Source organism: Oryza glaberrima, chromosome 4 (assembly GCF_000147395.1).
Source record: "Oryza glaberrima chromosome 4, OglaRS2, whole genome shotgun sequence".
Taxonomy (NCBI): Eukaryota; Viridiplantae; Streptophyta; class Magnoliopsida; order Poales; family Poaceae; genus Oryza; species Oryza glaberrima.
This window is the reverse complement of record NC_068329.1, coordinates 29,977,464-29,997,916: the sequence shown is the minus strand read 5'-3', so window position 1 is coordinate 29,997,916 and position 20,453 is coordinate 29,977,464. Positions and strand designations below refer to the sequence as shown.

Here is a 20,453-nt window from a genome sequence, read left to right as displayed (position 1 = left end):
CTTCACTCAGTATACATTCAGTTTGATCTATCTCCATGATGCAATACGAGGGGAGGTAGTACAGTATACAAACATGAGTTAGATTGTAGAACCAAAAACAATGATTTTCAAATTTTTCAATGTAGTATTATAGAACGACATATATGATCTGGAGAAGGGTGAGGCTACAAGCAAGGTCGCAAGGTCCGTAGGAGTAAGAGCTTGTCTCACAAAACCATTTCAGAAAAATCTGACATTTCTACTTTGAGCGAACAATCATTGTTTGCAACACCCCGAGTACCTAAGACCCTCATGCTACATGTGAGCATCAAAGGATGATAGAACAATAGCCAAAAAACCAGTGCAATCACAAAGGAGTAGTATCTACTAGCGACGATCCAAAAGAAACCGCTTCCTGGTAGAAATCCTCTCCTGCAAACGTTCCAATCAATCCAGTTGATTTCGCCACCCGCATCTTGATAAGTACTCGTAGAAGACTTCACCAGACATAAGTTCACCTGCATTCAAAATATGTGACCCAACGTAAAATTTACTCATTATTTTGATTGCTAATAAGCTATATGAATAAGCATATAAGTATAATTGAAACAATGAGTCCCTCACTTTATGCTATATTTTTCCATGCCTCCAGAAACCATACCTTTAGAGGCCGGCCACATCAATATCAACACTGGCCTTGCAATAAAACTGGATAGCTGCAGCACCCATGATTTCAAGAAAATAAGCAACAGCATGCGCAACCACCTTTGAGTGATTTTTTCAGATTTTTGTGTGACCCAGCAAGAGAAACACCACAAGTGTGGAAGCATGGAGGCACAGATGGATGAACTCGGTCTTTCTAGTGGGCTCAAAATCATAGGCAGTGTCAACAAGATACTTCCCAGCTTGGAGAGCTATAAAGAGACCAAACCAAAAGAGAGCAATATACACATCAAGCTCTGACTCATCTGTAATGTGTTTCAGCAGCTTCCAGGTAATTAGCACAAGTGAGCCATGGAACGCAAGAAGCAATAGTGCCAGTATACCTAGCCGCATCCAACGCTTGCGTTCTTTTTCCCTACTTTCATCACTCTCAGTATGGCCATTGTTGATCCCATTGCTGCCTCTCTCCCTACTCCTATCGCTGTTCATGTTGTTGCTCATCCTGCTGCTGCTACTGCTGCTGCTGCTGCTGCTGCCACCGCTGTTGCTGCCCCTCCTCCTCCTCCTCCTCCTGCTGCTGGTGCTGCTGCTGCTGCTGCTGCTGCTGTCTCTCTCCCTTGTCCTCTGTCTGAATTGCCCAGCAGGTCCAAGCAGCCTTTCCGTGCCATTTTCAGTGTCTTGAGCTGTATCCCACTCCCGAGCCAAATTGTTCAAGCCATTTTCCATCGTCCATTCATGGCCTGATTCAGTGTTGTTGCTCTGGCCAGCCAGATTTTGTAATTCCACTATATCAAGAGTTACATCAGCTCTCTGCCTGTCTGTCACCACATTTGTGCTTGGGCCTGCCAGAAAATTGGAGCTGAGCTCAATGGTGCTCCTTGACATTTCCTGGTGAGGCACTTGGCCTGGTGGATTGAAAGGCGGGAGAGGTGGAGCACGGAAAGATGGCAGGGATCCATCCCTTGAGACTGCTGCTGAAGGAGGCGGCGCTGCTGCACTTGCCGTAGTGGACGAGGTCTGTGTAGAAAGCCGAACCGTGGGCGGTGATGGAACCATTGGCGGCGGCAGAGCGCGCGAGCTGGCGGACGCTGGTGGGGAGAAGGTCGGTGAAGGCGGTGATGGAACCATTGGCGGTGGCAGAGCGCGCGAGCTGGCGGACGCTGGTGGGGAGAAGGTCGGTGAAGGAGAAAATCCTGGCAACGACGAACTGGAACAGCTCTCCCATACCGTCGACGAGCTGGTCGGTGAGAGCTCCAGAAGCGGTGGTGGTGTTGGTGGCGACGAGGTGGATGGAGCCGAGACCTTCGTCGAGGGCGGTGACAAGGAGGGCGAGCGGGCCGCCCCTCGCCGCCGCCGTGTAGGAGCGGACGTGGCGTCGCGGGTATGCGGCGGGGCCGACGAGGAGCGCGTACCCCTTCCCCGCCGTGCCGAGGTAGCTGCTGCTGGTGAAATCATCGTCGGCGACGTGCTTGTGATCGGCGTGGAGTGGAGGAAGACGAAGGTTGGCGACGAGGAGCCGTCGCGTGGCCTCGCAATGTTGCGGCGGCGCCGACAAGGAGAGTGTACGCCCTCCCCGCCGCGCCGCGGCGGGTGGGGTTGGTTTGCTCGCGTTCTTCGTCGGAAGGGACGAACAGTACCCCGCAGATTTGGGAGGAATTGGATTTGATTTTGGTAAGACGGTAGAAATAATGGTGAGAGGTTTATGAATTTTTGGGGGACACGCCAGTGGCACGGGAAGTGTGTGCACGCAGCAATTCCTTTGCCTCGTTCCCGCTTCCCGCGCCAGCTCTGTTTATTGCTGTGTGTACGCTGTAGAAGTTACACCGTTCTTGCAACAAATCGAAAAACAAAAGATGCATTTATGAGCAGGGAGTAGGGAATAAACCCACTACCACCGGTATTTGTTACGGAAACTACTAGTACGACTAGTCCTGTTCTTCTGTTCTGGGAGGAGCTAAGGCAAACCATGGTTTTCTCTATGTACTGGGAGTAGTTCGCAATAGATTCTCTAACTAGTTTTGTTTTGTCCGTTTTAGATTGATGCCAAAATATGTTCTATCATTTTTTTTATGATTTGAATGGTAATTGTGATGTTTTGATTTGAAACTAAATAGTTGGCGTTGCCCATCCCTAATAATAGATAGAAATCCGTCCTCTACATCCACATACCCAACTAGACATGAGATAATCATGAACGTTTGATATAATTAGTGAGCATATTTTAATTTTTTGGATGACCCTTATCTCTCACTTCTTCCTCTTCCTCCTTTCACCCCTTCATTGGCCAACTCCTCTCATTCCTCTTCTCCACATCGCCTCCCTTGGCAGCTTGTTGTGTGGGAGGTACTTTCGCCTCCTCACCTTGGTGACGTTGCTGGCGAGGGATGGTAGTGGTGGAGGCCACCCCATCTTCTCCACCTTTGGCTTGACGATGCTCGACTGCCATCTTCATTCCCAATTCGGGCACAAAGAAGAAGAGGGAGGAAGTGGCGGTCAAGAAAGCGCGTTGAGCTTTGGTCGAAGTGGGAGGAGGAAGGAAGAGGCAGCTTCCTCCATGACCGCCATCGCCGGACGACACTAACGTGGCAAGGCTGGTTAGTGTCGTGGCAGCCACCATCGTGATCATTCCGTCGAACGGTGGGGGAATGACGCTCCTTGTCGATGGGTGTCGTTGCACCAACACCGACCGCCATCCCTACTCGAGCCCGTGTGGCACTATGAGGAAGGGAGAGGGGAGGGGAAACAGCTAAGGAAGAAAGGTACATAGATTTTAATAGTTAGGGATTAAAATATCTGGTATTATAGTTGAAGGACGAATCAGATTGGATGTAGTAGATTTGAGGAGTTAAGTGGACTAAGGCCCTACTTGGTTCATGGGACTAATCCATTAGTCCCTCCATTTTAGTCCCTTTTAATTCCTAAGAATCCAGACATAGGTAACTAAAAGTGTACACTCTGGGACTAAAATTTATTAGTCCCTCTTGAAGGTACTTATAGGCATAGTAGAAAAAACCGGAACGGTAGATGACTCGGTCACCATGCTGGTTCACTGGTTCGACAGTCCAACTATAAACCGGCTGGTAGAACCGCGGTTTACTAAGTACATATAATATATATGTAATATATGTATTTTCAGACTGTCACATGCATTCGGCTGGTAGGATGGCTACGGGAGTTGGCTTAACTTATCGAACAGGGGTCGACTCCCCATCGGCGCACATTTCCTTTGATTTTTGCTAAAAAAAAAACAAGCCTGCGGACATATATGGCCCAAAACACACTAACATCGCATTCCAGAGCATGACAAAGAGCTGCACCATGCTCAGAAGCGAAGCCCGACAACCCATTGCGCTTGCAGACAGTCTTGAAGAACCGGCGGCACAACCACCATGGCGACCGTTTGTGACAGCACTGGTGCGTTGGCGTCGGCCGTACCATGGGGCCTATCAGCCTATGCCCACAACCTACCCAGGCCGTGTTTAGTTGAGCCGATGTCGCTGTCGTCGTGAAACTCTACGTAATCGCGGACAATGAGAACGACTCACTCCTCCATGGCTGGCGCCCTCTCCTCCAGGGCTACATTCATTCTTGGCATTGGCGGCGCTTCTACGTAGATCAAACCAATCATGGTTAACTGAATAACTGGTGGTGAAGATTTCAATGCACGCTCCTCATTGACGGCTCATGCATGAATCAAGGCCACAGCTCAGAGATACGGTGTCCCAAGAGTGTCCCGCGTCCGACGTTGTGAGCGATGTGGTGGTTTAATCACATTAGGAATCGATGTATATATGTCTGAAAACACAAAAATTAAAGCTACGTGACTGGTGGGCCGGGGCGTATATCGGAGATGAAGAAAGAAAACACAAAATGCGGACATCGCACGTGGCGAACACGACTACGGACGAAAGCGTGTACGTAACGATTGAGAAAATCCAAATCTACTTTAAGTAGGTTAGATTAGAATAGATAAATCCGAACAACTGGCGTTTTTCATAGTTTTTCATATTTTATACTTACACTATTACGCATGTGCATCATATAATCCATCACTCCGCCCTCTTCCACTACACTATTTTCGATGCAATTGAATTTTATTGTCTCCAGATTGATGAATGAAAATGGCGTGCATGTTTGTTTACAACTAGACGAAATCTCGTGCGCTGTATGAAAGTTTTGTATAATATTAGTGAAAATAACATGTAAAATAGCTACATATTATAGTAATTTTTTTTATCGTTGATCGACTATTGAAAAAAAAAGCTATATATATAAACCATTTGATGATGTGGTCTATAACTATTTAAATCATATATGTATTGATCGTTTAAAAGGAAAACTAAGATGATATGACCCAATAACAGAAGGAAAAGAGAAAATAATATAAATTAATCATCAAAGATAAAACTAAGGTGATATGATTTTATAAGAAAAGAAAGAAAAAATGAGATAATTTGGGCATAAAACCATTCCATAACTAGAAACAATTAAGTTGATGTGACGTAATGAAAGAAAGAAGTATGTAGTAGTACTGAAGATGAACTTTCTAAATTTCTATAGGATTAGAGAGGCAAACAGGAATTAAATCAGCATATCTCCATGAGTGTAAGTCGTTATCTCGGTATATAGATCACTTTTATCTCCTCCTCGTCAAGTCGTGTGCGCATGCATGCATGATCCTAATGATCCTTTCTCATGGATAATGTTTCACGAGGATTTGTTCGTTTAATCCCTCCCAAAAAAATAAGAGAGATTTAGAAGGATTTATTTCACATCTACGTGGAATTATTTTTTCTTAATCCCCTCTATACCTTTTTTTTTTTTGAGATTATACGAACAAGACCCAGATTTGAGGGATGATCGATTTTTGAGATCGATATATAGCCGTCACTCAGCAACGGTCGTGCCCCACGGGCGGCAGTTGATGCTCTTCGTTGCTGAAGTCGAAGATCTTGGGGATGGACAAGCCATACTCTCTGAGATGGCCGACGACGAGGTATAGCCAGAATAGGCACTCAAACACACCACAGGTGACGAAGAACCGGCGCCACGACACGGACATGTGGTGGTCGAGGGTCCCGATGAGCAACAAAACCACCCAAAATACGAGGAAGACAGCGGTGCCGATGACTGTCAGCTTGAATTCCCTGAGCTTGTGTTTGTACCTGGCGACTTGGCGACGCACCTCCGCGTCCACGATCTCACGCGCCGTCTCATCCTCCGCCGTATGCTCGCTCCCCGGGTCCTCCGAAACCGCTCTGTTTGGGCCGCTGCCGCCGTTTCCAAGGCAGAGTACCGGAATAATCTGCGTCTTCTCGGCCGCCATCTCCAAACTCGCTGTACTTCCGGACCCGCCGCTCATTACGCCGACGACGACGAGAAACGCGCCGGAGACTCGATTCGATACAGCTCGACGACGAACGCGCGGCGTAGGGCGCGAATCGACGAGGAGGAAGAAAAGGACCAGCGTGGTCTCGGCAAATTAAGACCGAGTCGGTGTCGGTTTTGGAGTTCTGGACGACGTATGGTTGGGCTCGGCTCACATTGCAAAGGCCCATTGATCTGCGAGACTGTGACGATCAGCAGCCCTTTTTTTGGGAAAAGCTAGATACCGGTATCCCGTCCCTAGCATCCACGACGGTATTTTCTTTTTCCTTGTCCCCCAGAGCACGAGCACACACATGCAGCTGCGGAGCAGCGCTAGCATCGGGCATGCGACAACGGAGGAAGAAGGGAGCTCACTGGAGAAGCTCCCCGCTGCCTCGCGAGCACATCAACAGAGAAGATATGCAGTGCCACGGGCGACGCGTTCCGGCGTGACGGTGGAGCACGTGGCCGCTGGTGACGAGTTCCGGCATGGGGCGTTGACGATAGAGGTGTTAACAGTGAAATTTGGTAAGCCCTGAGTAGTCATCGGCTTAGAGTCAGCATCGGCTTTGAAGTCCTGAGATTAGCCGATGAGAGTTGTCAAGTCGTCAGTTGTCGGATTCTTACTATATTCGGTTAAGAAAATTGATCTACTAAAGGAAGCTTATCCAGAAGAGACCGAGTTCAAAGAGAATACGGCATGGCAAGTTATCTATTAATTAGGAACAGTTTGTTAGTTTTCTTTTATCTTGAGGAAAGTGTGTTTAGTGTCCTATAAAGACTTTATCTTTTCCTTTTATCTTTAGGAAAGTCTCTTTCTTGTCCGACAAGGACTTGTATCAACCCATGGGTATAAATATGTACACCCGGGGTCTATGTAATCTATCGCTACAATCAATACAATTCGGCGCATCGCCACCTTTTACCTTTTCTACTTTATTTTATCGTCCGGCGGGACTTGGCACCTGACGCGGGGCTGCATCGGTGTTCGATCTCCGGCTAAGGGGTAAGTCCAATGTTCCGTTGGCCCAGGCAATTATATCGTTTATGTCGGCGTCGTTCAAGGCTGCATCAGTACATTCGACCTCTTGAATTGCTCTGGTTTGGATGATATATTTGCCTACCTATTTATCATATGTCTCTGTTAATCTAGTCTTAGCATATCAATTTAGCTCTATCGGCTGCTTCTCGTTTTAGGGTTTCTGCCGGTATCGGCTAAATCGCGTTGCTAGATTAGATTAGCTTAGACATCTACCACCCTGAAAACTCAGTCAACGGCTTGATTGTCTAGATATTGTGTTTCTTTTCATACTTAGTGCTGCATCAGTTAAGTTTGATCTACTAAGTCGTGTTTAGAATCATAATCTCTAGCCTGCTTCTTGATTGCCAATAAGGGTTTCATCGGGGTTTCAGCTGATGAGTTATCTAGACGTTACATTGGCTTATAAGGATTGCATATACATACATATTGGATTTAGCCGATCGCAACAAAGGTTTCACTGTTTAATCTAATCTTGTAGATTTAATGACATCGGATCTCCAGCCGATGTATGCTTTAACCTTCGGATCAGTGCTTATTCTATCATATCATTGTTAGCCGATTGGTTTCTACTGGATTATATTACTATATTATATTATCATCAACCGGTTGCCTTTATATCATTATCTACATTGGACATATAGCCGATTGCGTAAACCTTATCGCTATCGGCTGGTATCGGCATCGGCTGGAATCACTCCATCGGTTTATCAGCCGATCGGCTGTTTTATCTGCTGTTTACATATCTTGTTAGTTGCAAGATCAAACTGACTGGCACGCCCGCATCTCATCAATCTTTGGACCTGCACAGGAGTTAAGCAGATCTCCCAGGCCGGTGTGTTCGATTTTTTCGTCAACAGGAGGACGCAGCCACCAGTGTGGGGCGTGGCAGCGGAGGCATGGCCGCCGGCGACGAGCTCCAGTGTGGGGCGTTGACGACGGAAGACGCGACCGCCGGCAACTTGCTCCGACGTGGGACGTGACGGCGGAGGACGCGGGCGCCGGCGATGGCGATGAGCCCGGTGTGGGGCGTGGATGACGGAGGAGCGGTCGCAGGTGACAAGCTCCATTGTGGCATGGACAGTGGAGGATGTGGTTGCCGGCGACGAGCTCCAACGTGGGATGTGGACGGTGGGTCCACCAGCGACGACACTTTGGTGCCCAGCTCCCGATATCTCGTAAGTATCACCTAATACATGGTAGGAATCGTCTGATACCTGACAGGTATATCACCTGATACGTGGTAGGAATCGCTGTTAACGACCACATTTGGAAATGCCACGTCATGGATTCAAAGCTAGAGTCAAAGCCGATTTGGAGAAATTCCGTTCGAGAAAGCAGAATACGCATCGGTTACAAGCAGCATCGGCTACCGCATGAATCGGCTATAAGCGGTATCAGCTGCCACATATGGGCTAAGTGTCGGATCCGATGGAGTTAAGCCGATGCAACCAGTCTCAGGAAAGATGGTCCCACGTCCGTCATTGGAATTGGTCGAAGCACTTCATAGCCATTGCCACGCAAGGATTGGAGTCCTAAAAATACAATTGTAGCTATTAATTAGGACATTTTTCAGTTTCCTTAGAGATATGTTTGGTAAGAGTCCACCTAAAAGACTTATTCGTATTTTAGGTTGTGTTAGAGATAAGAGGTGTCTAGTAAGGACACATTATGTACTTGGGTATAAATATGACCCGACACCATGTAATCAAGGGATGACAGTTCAATAATACTTCAGCGCATCGCCACCCTTTTTATTTTCGTTGTTTCAATAAGTTTTTACTTTCGAGTTGGGCTGCATCGGGTTCGATCTCCGATGAAGAGGTAAAGCTTTTTATGGCAGCTTGCGTTCTCGAGATTAGTGCTTACATCTTCATGACACTCTAATCCTGTCTATATGTAAACCGCCGAGTTATCAAATATACCGCATAATCTAGATTGATCTCGTCATCTAAACTTCTTCGGCTAGCCTCTATTATCGAAAACAGCCAGCAGGTTTAGGTTTCAATATCAAGCTAGACTATGCAGTGTATCTACCATCTTGAATAAGTTTTCATCGATTTGATTAGATATTATGTGTCTTTTCACGCTTAATGCTGCATCGGTTAGGTTCGATCTGTTAAGTACTGTCTTGAAATATTTTATCTAGCTCTTTCTTTGATTGTTAATAGAGATAGCATCGGAGTTTCAGCCGATCTTACCTGATTTAGTCATCTTGTTTCCTTATTTGGTTCTAGATCATCTAAATCTGCCCCTTATATCAAGATCTCATACGTTTAAAGTATATTAAGCTTCCTATCAATCTGCTAGTTCACTCTGCTTGTTAGATTGGTTTCAGTTTTGTATATTTCATCTGTGCTGATATCTTGGTATAAGGTGGTATCGAAATACTAGCCGATACAAGTTAGGTTTGCCCAAACCTATCGGCTATGTTGTGAACGTTCATAATCCTTACTTTGGGGCTCGTCTAGATATTGAGTGATTTATACTGTCTCAGTGCAGCGACCGATCTTATCCCAATCACTCAGTCTATACGTGTTCCATTGGACGGATTATGTATCGTTAACATCTACAGCCGATCGAGTAGACCCAACAATCTCCAAGTTTTATCTGCCTTTGCCAATCTGACGCAAGTTACATCGGCATGGCTTCGGACGATATGTCATCGGCAATCCAGCCAATCGGCAATCGTTGATGGATTTAACTTTGTCTTTTTTTTATATCTTATTGGTTGCAGGATCAAACCAGCTGGCACGCTCAGAACCCGAAGGAAATCTCTTTGAACCTGCACTAGAGTTAAGTAGATCTCTCGGGCCAATACGTGTTTTTCGTGTCAACAATCGCCTGATACCTTATAGGTATCATCTGATACCTTGCAAGTATCGTCTGATACCGGCTAGGTATTAGGACATGATACCTCATAGTTATCAGGACCTGATACCTAAACAGTATCATCCCGTCCCAACAGGATTCCGTTGTATAGCAGCCCTTCTTTTTTTCATGAAGGTTGTTGTCACACCCCGAACCGGCACCGCCCTACAACTTATGACAGAGACAAGAGATCACAGAAACCTGACATAATAGTATGATAGAATTGGACCTACATATATAGAAGTATAGAACGATCTGGATTTTGGAGTGACCCCCTCTTGTGAGGGATAATCGATCTATAGCCGTCAGTCAGCAAAGGTCGTGGCCCACGGGGCGGCAGCTGATGCTCTTGGTTGCTGAAGTCGGACATCTTGGGGACGGACAAGCCATAATCTCTGAGATGGCAGATGACCATGAATAGCCAGGGTCCGGACGCAACCATGCCAGAGCTGACGTAGGTCTGGCGCCACTACTCGGACATGTGGTGGTCGAGGGTCCCGACGAGCAATAGGGCCACCCAAAATGCGAGGACGAGAACGATGACGATGGCTGACAACTTGAATTCCCAGAGCGTCTGCTTGTACCTGGCGACTTGGCGACGCTCCTCCGCCGCCGCCGTATCCTCATTCCCCGTGTCCTCCGAAACCGCTCTGTTTGGGCCGCCGCCGCCGCTTCCAAGGCAGAGTGCCATATGGTCGCCCGGCGTCTTCTCGGCCGCCATCTCAACTCGCTGTACTTCCGGACCCGCCGCTTCTCAGGCCTTCCAAAATGGACGATAACGAGAATGCCGCGCCGGGGACTCGATTCGATACACCTCGACGACGAATGCGCGGCGTAGGGCGCGAATCGACGAGGACGAAGAAAAGGACCAGCGTGTAGATGGATCGGTCTGGGACCGAGTCAGTTTTGGAGTTCTGGACGACGTATGGTTGGGCTCGGCCCACATTGCAGAGGCCCATTGATACGTGAGACTGTGACGATCAGCAGCGCTTTTTTTTTTCATGAAGGTTGGTTACTTGTGAATTTGTGTTTGACAGTATAAATCCGACTCGGGTATTCTTCATAGTTTTCTGATGGTTTTGAAATTTTTGAATTGTCGGCCTTTCTATTAGAGATGGGATTGTCTAGCAGTGTTTGAAAATACCACCATGATATAATGAGGTGATACCCACGTTTGCTTTGAAATACATGTTAAATCTCTACTATTATAAAAATTAAAGATGTTTTTACCGTATTTTGGTATGTCATCCGTATTTGAGTCGGGTTTTAAGTTCGTTTGTTTTTGGAAATACAGATCCATGTCTGAGTTAGATTTTAAGCTTGTTCCTGTCGGAAGTATAAACGGAGTCTGTTGACAGAAAATACGAGGCCTGGGAGATCTGCTTAACTCCAGTGCAGGTCCAAAACTTGCCTTCGGATGTATGAGCGTGCCAGTTGATTTGATCCTGCAATCAACAAGAAATAGAACAAAGAAACCGCAATCAATCCTATAAATGATAGTCGATCGACTAGGTGCCGATGACATATCATTCATTTCAAGCCTATGTCATGCATACATCGATCGGTAAATATCAATAAACAAATCAGAACTAAACCTACTCGATCGGCTGTAGATATTAATGATATATAATCCTTATATCGATATATACTTAAATCAAGTGATTGGGACAAATCGGTCACCTTGCCGAGACAATATAAATCACTTAGATCGAAATATATATTAATAGTGGGATTATATACATTTATAGCATAGCCGATCAAATGGATCTAGTATGTATTGGCTAATACTCTAATACCACTCTATATTAAGATTTTAAAGCAAGTAGAATATACCAAACATAAGTCTAATATACTTAGATGCGATAAGATCTTAACATAAAGGGCAGATTTAACATATAGATTAAGCATATGGAATAAAAGTAGTTAAATCAGATAAGATCGGCTGAAACTCCGATACTACCCTAACCGGCAACCAGAAAGCAGGCTAGAGATTGTAGTTCTAAACACGACTTAGTAGATCAAACTTAACTGATGCAGCACTAAGTATGAAAAGAAACACAATATCTAGACAATCAAGCCGCTGGAAGTTTCGTAGAGTGGTAGATATATCACATAATCCAAGTTAACGTCATTGTCTAACCTAATCGGCTGCCTTCCATTAACAGATGTTAGTCGATTACATGTTAGATAAAGATATTATCGAAGATTATGTGAGATATATGGTAACTCGACGAATCATATAGACAAGATTAGAGTATCATAAAGATGGAAGCACTAATCCTGAGAACATAAGTCGTCATGACAAGTTTTACCTCTTGTTGAAGATCGAAACCAATGCAGCTCAACCCGAGAGCACGAACTCGTCGAAATAAAAGTAAAGCAAAAAGGGTGGCGATGCACCGAGATTGTATTGGATGTGTTGTCCTTTTTTTATATAGGGCTCGGGTCTATTTATACCCGAGAATTACAAGATACGCCCATAACGGACACGATTATTATCTCTAACAAACTCTAAGATACCATAAGTCTTTACGGCAGACTTTTGCCCAAATATATCTCTAAGGAAATCACATAGAATATCCTAATTAATAAATATAATTGCCTTCCCAGGACTCTATCTATGCGTGGCAATCATCTTGAAGCACATCAACTTGAACCCGATGACATACACCGAGTCATATTATCGGAATCGGCTGTATCGGCTAGCCTCGTCCGACTCGAACTCTGCCGACCTGACCTTAGCCAATTTGGACTGTAGCCGATTCTTACTCTGTTTTTGCAACGATATTCATCTTGGATTCCACTTCAATCTGATCTTCATCTCCGATGCCAATAGTGATAGAATTTACCAAATTTGGTCGTTAACAGAGTCATATAAGAAATCTTTTAAAAAAAAACTCGTATGCTAACTTGAGATGAAATACGTACTCCTAATAAATATCCTAACTAAACCATAAAACAATAATAAAATTAAAATAGCATTTACCTGTTATAATGCACGGGTATTTTTTAGTATTATAATATAAAAGATAATAATATTATATTCTAAATGATGTCATGTTTGAATGAGATTTAAGATACTCTTGAGTAGTTATTGGTACAATTCAATTTTTTTTTGGAGCAACTCGATCCGCCATGCTCGTAGTTTTTGACGAATCTAAATTGTTTGGTTAGACTCCAGCTATAGGAAAGGTGGATTCGAGAGATGGAGTTCTGCTAAACAGGGCCTTATATGATCTTTATTTTCTAATAATTGCTAGTAGATGTTAATTATATGTAAGGTAGGAGTATATATTTATTGCCACGAACACCAATATAACCATTGGGGACGCTATATAGCTAGGAAGTGACTATGATTATACCGGTCATCGATAACTGAGCGGTAGTAATTATAGATATCCATAAAATGTGCTGGGAAACAATACTCGTTGATATATTTTTCACTCTGCTACCAATAACCATGGTTCATTTTAAAACATAGATTATGAAAACACGGGAATAAAGAAAACACATAAATGAAGTTATAGCCCCATAGGTCTATAGGAATATCTAATTTATTATGTTTTTATTTCAGTCCTATTCTTTTGTTGTAACTTGTAAAGTCTACTAGAATTTATTTTTAAATAAATAATGAAATTCCTTGATGCAAAGAATCCGTAAGCGAAGCCACCTGATCCAAAGCGGACGCTGCTATATAGCAAAAACCGGCTCATTCTCTCGAGTCCGAGCAGCAAACCAAAAACCAAGGCTCTCTCCCACTCGACCGAACCCTCTCTCTCTGCTTCCTCTGCTCCTCGGAGAGTCGCAGCCAAGGACGCCAAGATAGGGACCGAAACCCCCGCTGCCGATGGCGACGCCGCCCGCAAGCGGCCCAGCGCCGGCGACGCGCCCGCCCCAGCCCCCCTCGCCGACAAGCGCCACCGCCCCAACCCCCCGCCCTCCGGCTCCCGCGACCGCGACCGCCACCACCGCCACGCCCACAGCCACAGCCACGGCCACGCCCGGCCGTCCACCGCGGTCAGCGGGGAGAAGAAGCTGCGGGCCTCGCACATCCTGATCAAGCACGAGGGCTCCCGCCGCAAGGCCTCGTGGCGCGACCCCGAGGGCGTCGCCATCTCCGCCACCACCCGCGACGACGCCGCCGACCTTGCGCGGGCCCTCCGCGAGAAGATCGTCGCCGGGGAGCGCAAGTTCGAGGACGTCGCCACCGAGGAGTCCGACTGCAACTCCGCCAAGCGTGGGGGTGACCTAGGTCAGTACGCCACACGCCGCTACCCATCCACCCCCATGTCAATCTGTTGGTGTGTTTCTATACAGAACTATGAGATTTGCTTTCTGATGAGCGTCTGATTAGATGTGCGGATGGAACTTGTTATTTCGAATCGATCTGAATTTTAGATTAGTACTTATGTTATACAGGCACAGAAATTTGATTTATCAAGTACACTTCGTGAGATCTATGTGAAGGAGGTGGTACCGTGTTAGTTTGTATTACGACGGTCAATTTTGATGGAGCTATTCCCGTTTTAATTATGTGCAGTAATTGAATTTTACATGTGACAATTGTGCTATAATTCGTGAAGACAGTCATGTTAGCTCTTATTATGAGACAATTACTATCAGTGTACCATCGCTTCAGCGTGATAAAGTATGAACATCACTGCCAGATTCTCAGTTTTGATTGGTGACCTAGTCCACTTAATAAGAGTCTTAAGAATCATGCGCTGATGCAGTTTTGTTCGCGCCACCCTTATCTAGTATCCGTTGTGTTTTCCATATCGAACTGTCCTTTTTGATGGAATTGGGGCTCTAGTAACTGCTATTATGGCGGGGATCATTAATTTCTTTTCTTGTTATGAACATGTCATGTCCTTATGTTCCGCCTTTGGGTATGGGCCGAGAGGGCCAAGGCCCAACAGGAACAATATACGTAGCTCAGTTGGTTAGAGAGTCTAGGGTTAGAAGTTCCCCTCTATCTATATATAAAGGGTTAGGAAGTTCCCCTCTATATAAAGGGGATGGTTCCCCAGGTTAGGGTAGGAATTAGATTGAATTATCTCTTCGTGCCCACCGACTCTGTCTCCTCGGCACTGTATATCTTATTCTTTAGGAAAAAGGAAAAATGTTACTCCGCAGGCGGAAACCATGGTCATGGTGACCAACTTGGAATGTGTGACAGCAGTCAATTCCTTCATTTTTCTTCTTTCTATGAATACCTTGTAGAATAATCACCAGTATTTTACTCTGCCATTTGTTGATAAGATGGACAGTTTTGCGGAACATGGCATAATTTGCTATATGTAGTTATGTACATGAGGCAAACACATTCGGGGCATGAGACACAGCACAATACACTATTACAGATATAGCGGTGTGCTATTGCTTTTTTTTTTTCTCAAAAGGATTTTCTCAGCGTGAGATGGTTGGCTATATTGATCTTTTGTGGATATTTGCATTCAGACCATTTCCATCCCTGGGACTATTAAGCACTATTATGAGCATGCACATGAGGGACTAAGATCACAAAAACAACGCACGATACACTAGTAATGAATTTTCTTGCAGGTCTATTGTTCCCTGTGCGGGAAATTATTACCTGCCCAAATCGGAATAACCACTTGTGACATCACAATTAAGTTGGAATATCTTGGGCTGGGTGGTCTCCCCTATTATGTCGCTGCCATAATGAAATGATGCTTTCGGAGACGGTTATTCTGGCTGATGCGTTAGCATTTGGCACAGTATCTGACAGGGAACATATGAGTTGTAATTGAGGTCTCATGGTTTGCTAGTGTGATTACTACGAAGTAGTGAGAAGGAGACGGCAATAGGTGTAAGCTGACAGAAAATTTTGATATTGTCCCTTTTTTTCAGATGTCTCCTATTTATCTGTTCTTTCTATTCCACATATATGATTAATATGTTTGCAAATTATTTGGTACTGTTTATCTTGGCGTTAGTAATTTTTTGGTGCGAAAAAGGAGAAGAAATTGCAGGGGAGCAAAGTGCCACATGCTATTGTGGCAACTAACTTGGTTCTTCTCACAAGGAATTCATGTCCATGATTCTATTTCTACTGATGATTCTTGATTTCACACTTCTCTTACTAGCCGAGACCTCATAATTAAGAGTGATCTTACTTTCGCGGTTTATGGCTGCAGGTCCATTTGAAAGAGGCAAGATGCAGAAGGCTTTTGAGAAGGCAGTTCTTGCTCTGAAAGTTGGGGAGATAAGTGATGTGGTTGATACAGACAGTGGGGTGCATATCATACTGAGGACTGCCTGATTACGGCGGCAGTACGGGCCTTCTCAATCTCTCATTCTCTATACACTCCGTCGCTGTCTGCAACTCTGCATATCATATTGAGGCTGTTTGGGGGCAGAAGTATGGGCCTTGTCAATCTGTATACACTGGGGAAATTGGATGTTGGTTATTGCTTCGTTACAAACCTGTGCATGTACTCTCGATCTGCGAAAAGTTTATGTTTTACTCTTACATTTTGCTGGAGACATTTGCTCTGGAATGATGCTCAAGACAACCTATGAATATTGATTGTTACAACATGTTTGGAATTAGCTGAACTGAGCAGGAAGTTATCGATGCATTCCTGCTTACATTCTCGTTTTTGGGTCGAAATGCGAGCTCAGTCAGATGATGAATTTTAAAAAATTTCTACACAAATCCAGCTGTTTGGTAGAGTTTGCCACTTTCGAATGAAATTCGAACGAAATCGTGAATCTGACAGGCGTACGAGTGCTCCAGCGTACAGGAGGCAGCTGCCGATTGGATCCCGCAAACCTCGCGCCTTTTCCGCGATTCAGCCACGTACACGCACCGTCCCCTTCCTGGGCTCCTCCTCTTCGTCTTGCTGCTGCAGCTTTCCTTCTTCTCCACCCCCTCGGATCTCCAGGAGTCGATCGATTCTCTTCTCCTTCTCCCCCAACTCTCCACCTTCCACACCCTTCGGCGACACGCCGACGCAGACAGCCACCGCACGCGGCGGCGACGACAGCAACACCGGCCACCATGGGCGCGTCCACCTCCACCAGCAACCCGTCACTGGAGGCGCAGGAGCAGGAGACCCTCGCGTCGGCCTCCCTCGCCCTCCCGCTTCTCCGCGCCGCCTTCTCCCGCTCGAACGGTTCGCTGGCGGAGGCGCTGTCCCCGCCGCCCGCCGCCTTCCGATCCGACTCGCCGCCGGTGCCCCCGCGCTTCCACGACCTCGTCGCCCGCCTCGGCCCCGCCATCGCCTCGCTCTTCTTCTCCGACGTCGGCCCCGCGGGGGACGCGGCCGGCTGGCTCGGGTTCCTCAGGGGATTCAACCGCTGCTGCGCGCGCGTTCCGGCGTCGCAGTCGCTGGCGCTGCTCCTCCGCGTGTACGCCGCGGCCTGCGCCGACGCGGGTGCTCCCTGCGGCCTTCAGTTCCACCCGGACGAGGAAGGCGCCGGTGGCGAGGGGAAGGTCGTGGGGGAGCTGGCGCCGGGGGAGATCGCCGTGTTGCTCTGGATGTGCTGGGTCATGGCGTGGAGCGGTTCGGCTCCCGGGGTTTCGGGTGGTCAGGAGGGAGGCGGCAAGGGGGAACCCGTGTTGCTCCCGGACGTGACGCACCTGGTGCTGTCGGCGCTCGTGTCGGCGGGCGCCGTCGCGGATGACGCTGGTGTTTGGGGATGGGAGGTTTCCCGTGGTGGGAAGGGGGTGAAGGTCCAGGAGTTCACGTCTTGGGTGCTGTCCACGGCTGCTGGGCTTGGCAACTGCCTCTCGCGGTATGTGCAGGAAAGGTTCCGGTCGTGCGCAGCTGATCCAGTAGAGGTAAGCAAGCTGCATTGCAGAGTCAGTAATTTACTGTGAAAGGTTAGCTGCATTGCCTTTGTTTTGCATAGAACATGGATTTTGAGAACCAGACATATTGCATACTTCAGATAAGTGCAAAATGGTGGGGGATCTTCAATTGATGTGATTTTGCCATGTTTTCATTAGTTATGCTGTACTCCCTCTATTTACTTTTTCAATTTAACGTCCTCATTAAAAAATGATGGAAGGGATATTAATCTTAGGTGTTCTTTAGTAGATTCATATTTGATGACACATTGTCAGTTGTGGGAGAACTAAATTATGTAGTCAGATTCTGTTTATTCCCAGTATGCAAATTATAAGAAAAATTCTGCGATGCTTAGATTCAAAATGAGTAAATGACTGGTAAGAAGACAAGGATGCTTAGAGTCAAAATGAATAAATGACTGCTAAGAAAACATGCCATTCCTTCTTTATATCTGATAGTTCAGGGTGACTAAAGAATCCTACTGAGGATGTCCAGGCATAATGGTGTTTGGTTAGTAAATTGCTCTGGTGTTTCTGATGTGGCTGGGTCTTTACTGTAACAAAAAGATAAATAAGTCACAAAAACTTTTGGTTTGCACTTGGTTTTAGTAGTTTGGAGCTCCTTTCTGTGATGATCATTGTTTTGCTAAAATGATGAAGCTTTATTTATTTTACCCATTTTATTGGAGGAACCAATTAGATGGCATATTAATGATCATTAAGCTTCAACCAAATGTTTGATCTTAGACGTTGATTCTTACACGCAGGAACGTTCTGTTTCAACTGGTAACACGTCATCTTGTAACCCTGACGTATATTTGTTAACACGTGGGAGGGCATGGGCAATCTCTCTCAGCCTCAGAAACACGTTGAGTGAAAAGTTTTTATCAGCATCTGTCATTGGAATGGATACAAAAGACCTTCTTTATAGGTTACTCCTTGTTCTAAACATCTGGTGACATTTTACTCGTTCTTATGTTTTTTTAATGTTTCTATTGAAGGCCGTAAACTTCTAAACTGTAATCAATACCAGATCAATTCCTATTATGGTTTTTCATTACATTTTGGTAACTTTTAGCCTTTACTGAATACATCTCTGCAGGTCGTCAGTTCATGGAAAAGGGCTGAGCCGGTTTTGGTCTTGTGTTGAGGGATATAAAGGACCAGTGCTAATTTTACTCTCAGCTTTCTCTCGTAGTGGTTGTGACAATGTTGATACTGATCAAAGATGGGGCATTGGTATATTAACCGAGGAGGGTTTACAGAACAAAGACACCTTCTATGGTAGCTCTGCTTCCCTGTGCTCCACATATCCAATATTCCGCATGCTCCCACCATCTGGTATGACTTGTGCTGGTCATTTCCTTTTTACCACAGCTGATAGTAGCTTACGGCCTTACTGTGCCTCTGACCTAGCAGGTAAGGAGAAGAATTTCATATATTGCCACCTACATCCTCAGATAAGGGTGTACGAGGCAAAGCCAAAGCCTGTTGGTTTAGGATTTGGTGGAACGATTGGAAATGAGAGAATCTTTTTAGATGAGGACTTCTCTAAACTTACAGTTCGCCATCATGCTGTTGATAAGACTTACCAACATGGCTCCCTCATTCCCAACCAGGTGAATTTTTGCATGTACTAGTCATTACAAATTATAACCTGATTGTGCTGTGAAGTTTTTTAGGTAGGAAATCTGAATCTGTTTTGCTCCTGAAATACAGTTTGTCAATTAGTTGGTAGCAGAAGCAAAATGGGTTTTTAAAATGTCGTTGTAGTGCCAAGGGAAGTAATAAGATTGAGGCAATGGATGATTTTTCAGTTGAGTAGTACTGACACTAAGCTAAAAAGAATTCACAAATTAGAAACTGCATCCTGTTTATAATTTACATAAATTACGAACAACACTGGTAGCCATGTAAACTGCCTTTTAGGTTTCATTTTAATAGGGCACAAGAACACTTTGCCACTTTCCTTCCCTTGTAAGGTCTGGAATGAATTGTAGTAGCAGTATGTGTTGTGAAACAAAGAATTCATGAACTGATATCATCTGACCTCGCTTCAGACAAATCCTGGCCTTCGATTAAATGCTAGCAAAACATATTACTCTACACTCTGTTTCTTTTCATGTAGGGTTATTTACCTGTTGAGGCTTCAGTACTTGATGTTGAAGTATGGGGCCTTGGTGGAGAAGCAACGAGACGGCAACAGGATATGTACAAGAAGAGGGAGGATATTTTCTCAGAGCAGCGAAGAAAAGTACTAATCAAAGCACCTAAATCTTTTAACTACTAACTATGCTAGTACCGTTAAACGTGTGACAGAAATTTTAATGACTGTCCCCTATTTTTGTTTTCAGGTTGATCTCAAAACATTTGGCAATTGGGAGGACTCTCCAGAGAAAATGATGATGGACATGATTTCTGATCCAAATGCAGTTCGACGGGAGGACCGTTGAATACAATTTTGGACTATATGTTTATTATAGCTCATTATCTAAAAAATGTTTATTATAGCTGCCTTAGTGCCAGTACATATCTGGACATGGGAAATGGACGATCTTGAGGTTTCATCTTTCTTGTACCTTGGAGATATATAGAGGAGTAGGTGCACATATTTGCTCCATTTGATGTTTGGGCCATTTGACTGGGCAACACGTCATGTAAGTATTGAATTGAAAAGAGTCTTGTATACAGAATATCGGTCTACAACGGCATAGA

At 45.4% G+C, this 20,453-nt stretch overlaps 2 protein-coding genes across 2 annotated transcripts; both read left to right on the top strand.

Annotated features, from left to right (window-relative positions):
* The first annotated feature begins 13,054 nt into the window (after window positions 1-13,054).
* LOC127770963 (peptidyl-prolyl cis-trans isomerase Pin1-like) lies at window positions 13,055-16,483 on the top strand. The gene is made up of 3 exons (XM_052296723.1): window positions 13,055-13,060; window positions 13,586-14,171; window positions 16,081-16,483. The coding sequence occupies exons 1-3, from the start codon at window positions 13,055-13,057 to the stop codon at window positions 16,203-16,205; spliced, it is 717 nt and encodes a 238-aa protein (XP_052152683.1). The 3' UTR covers window positions 16,206-16,483.
* Window positions 16,484-16,671: 188 nt separating this feature from the next.
* Window positions 16,672-20,453, top strand: LOC127771135 (uncharacterized). Its single transcript, XM_052296967.1, has 6 exons — window positions 16,672-17,729; window positions 18,506-18,669; window positions 18,841-19,079; window positions 19,158-19,357; window positions 19,867-19,992; window positions 20,093-20,453. Exons 1-6 carry the CDS (start codon window positions 16,947-16,949, stop codon window positions 20,189-20,191), a joined length of 1,611 nt encoding a protein of 536 aa, XP_052152927.1. The 5' UTR covers window positions 16,672-16,946; the 3' UTR covers window positions 20,192-20,453.

What these genes read in the sequence shown, in the direction of transcription:
- LOC127770963 (XM_052296723.1), top strand. An exon ending in CAAGCGTGGGGGTGACCTAG is followed by an intron (nt 14,172 to 16,080) that starts GTCAGTACGCCA and finishes TTATGGCTGCAG; the next exon opens with GTCCATTTGAAAGAGGCAAG.
- LOC127771135 (XM_052296967.1), top strand. Translation starts at nt 16,947, where the DNA reads ATGGGCGCGTCCACCTCCACCAGCAACCCGTCACTGGAGGCGCAGGAG. An exon ending in CCGCATGCTCCCACCATCTG is followed by an intron (nt 19,080 to 19,157) that starts GTATGACTTGTG and finishes CTGACCTAGCAG; the next exon opens with GTAAGGAGAAGAATTTCATA. An exon ending in TCTCAGAGCAGCGAAGAAAA is followed by an intron (nt 19,993 to 20,092) that starts GTACTAATCAAA and finishes TTTTGTTTTCAG; the next exon opens with GTTGATCTCAAAACATTTGG.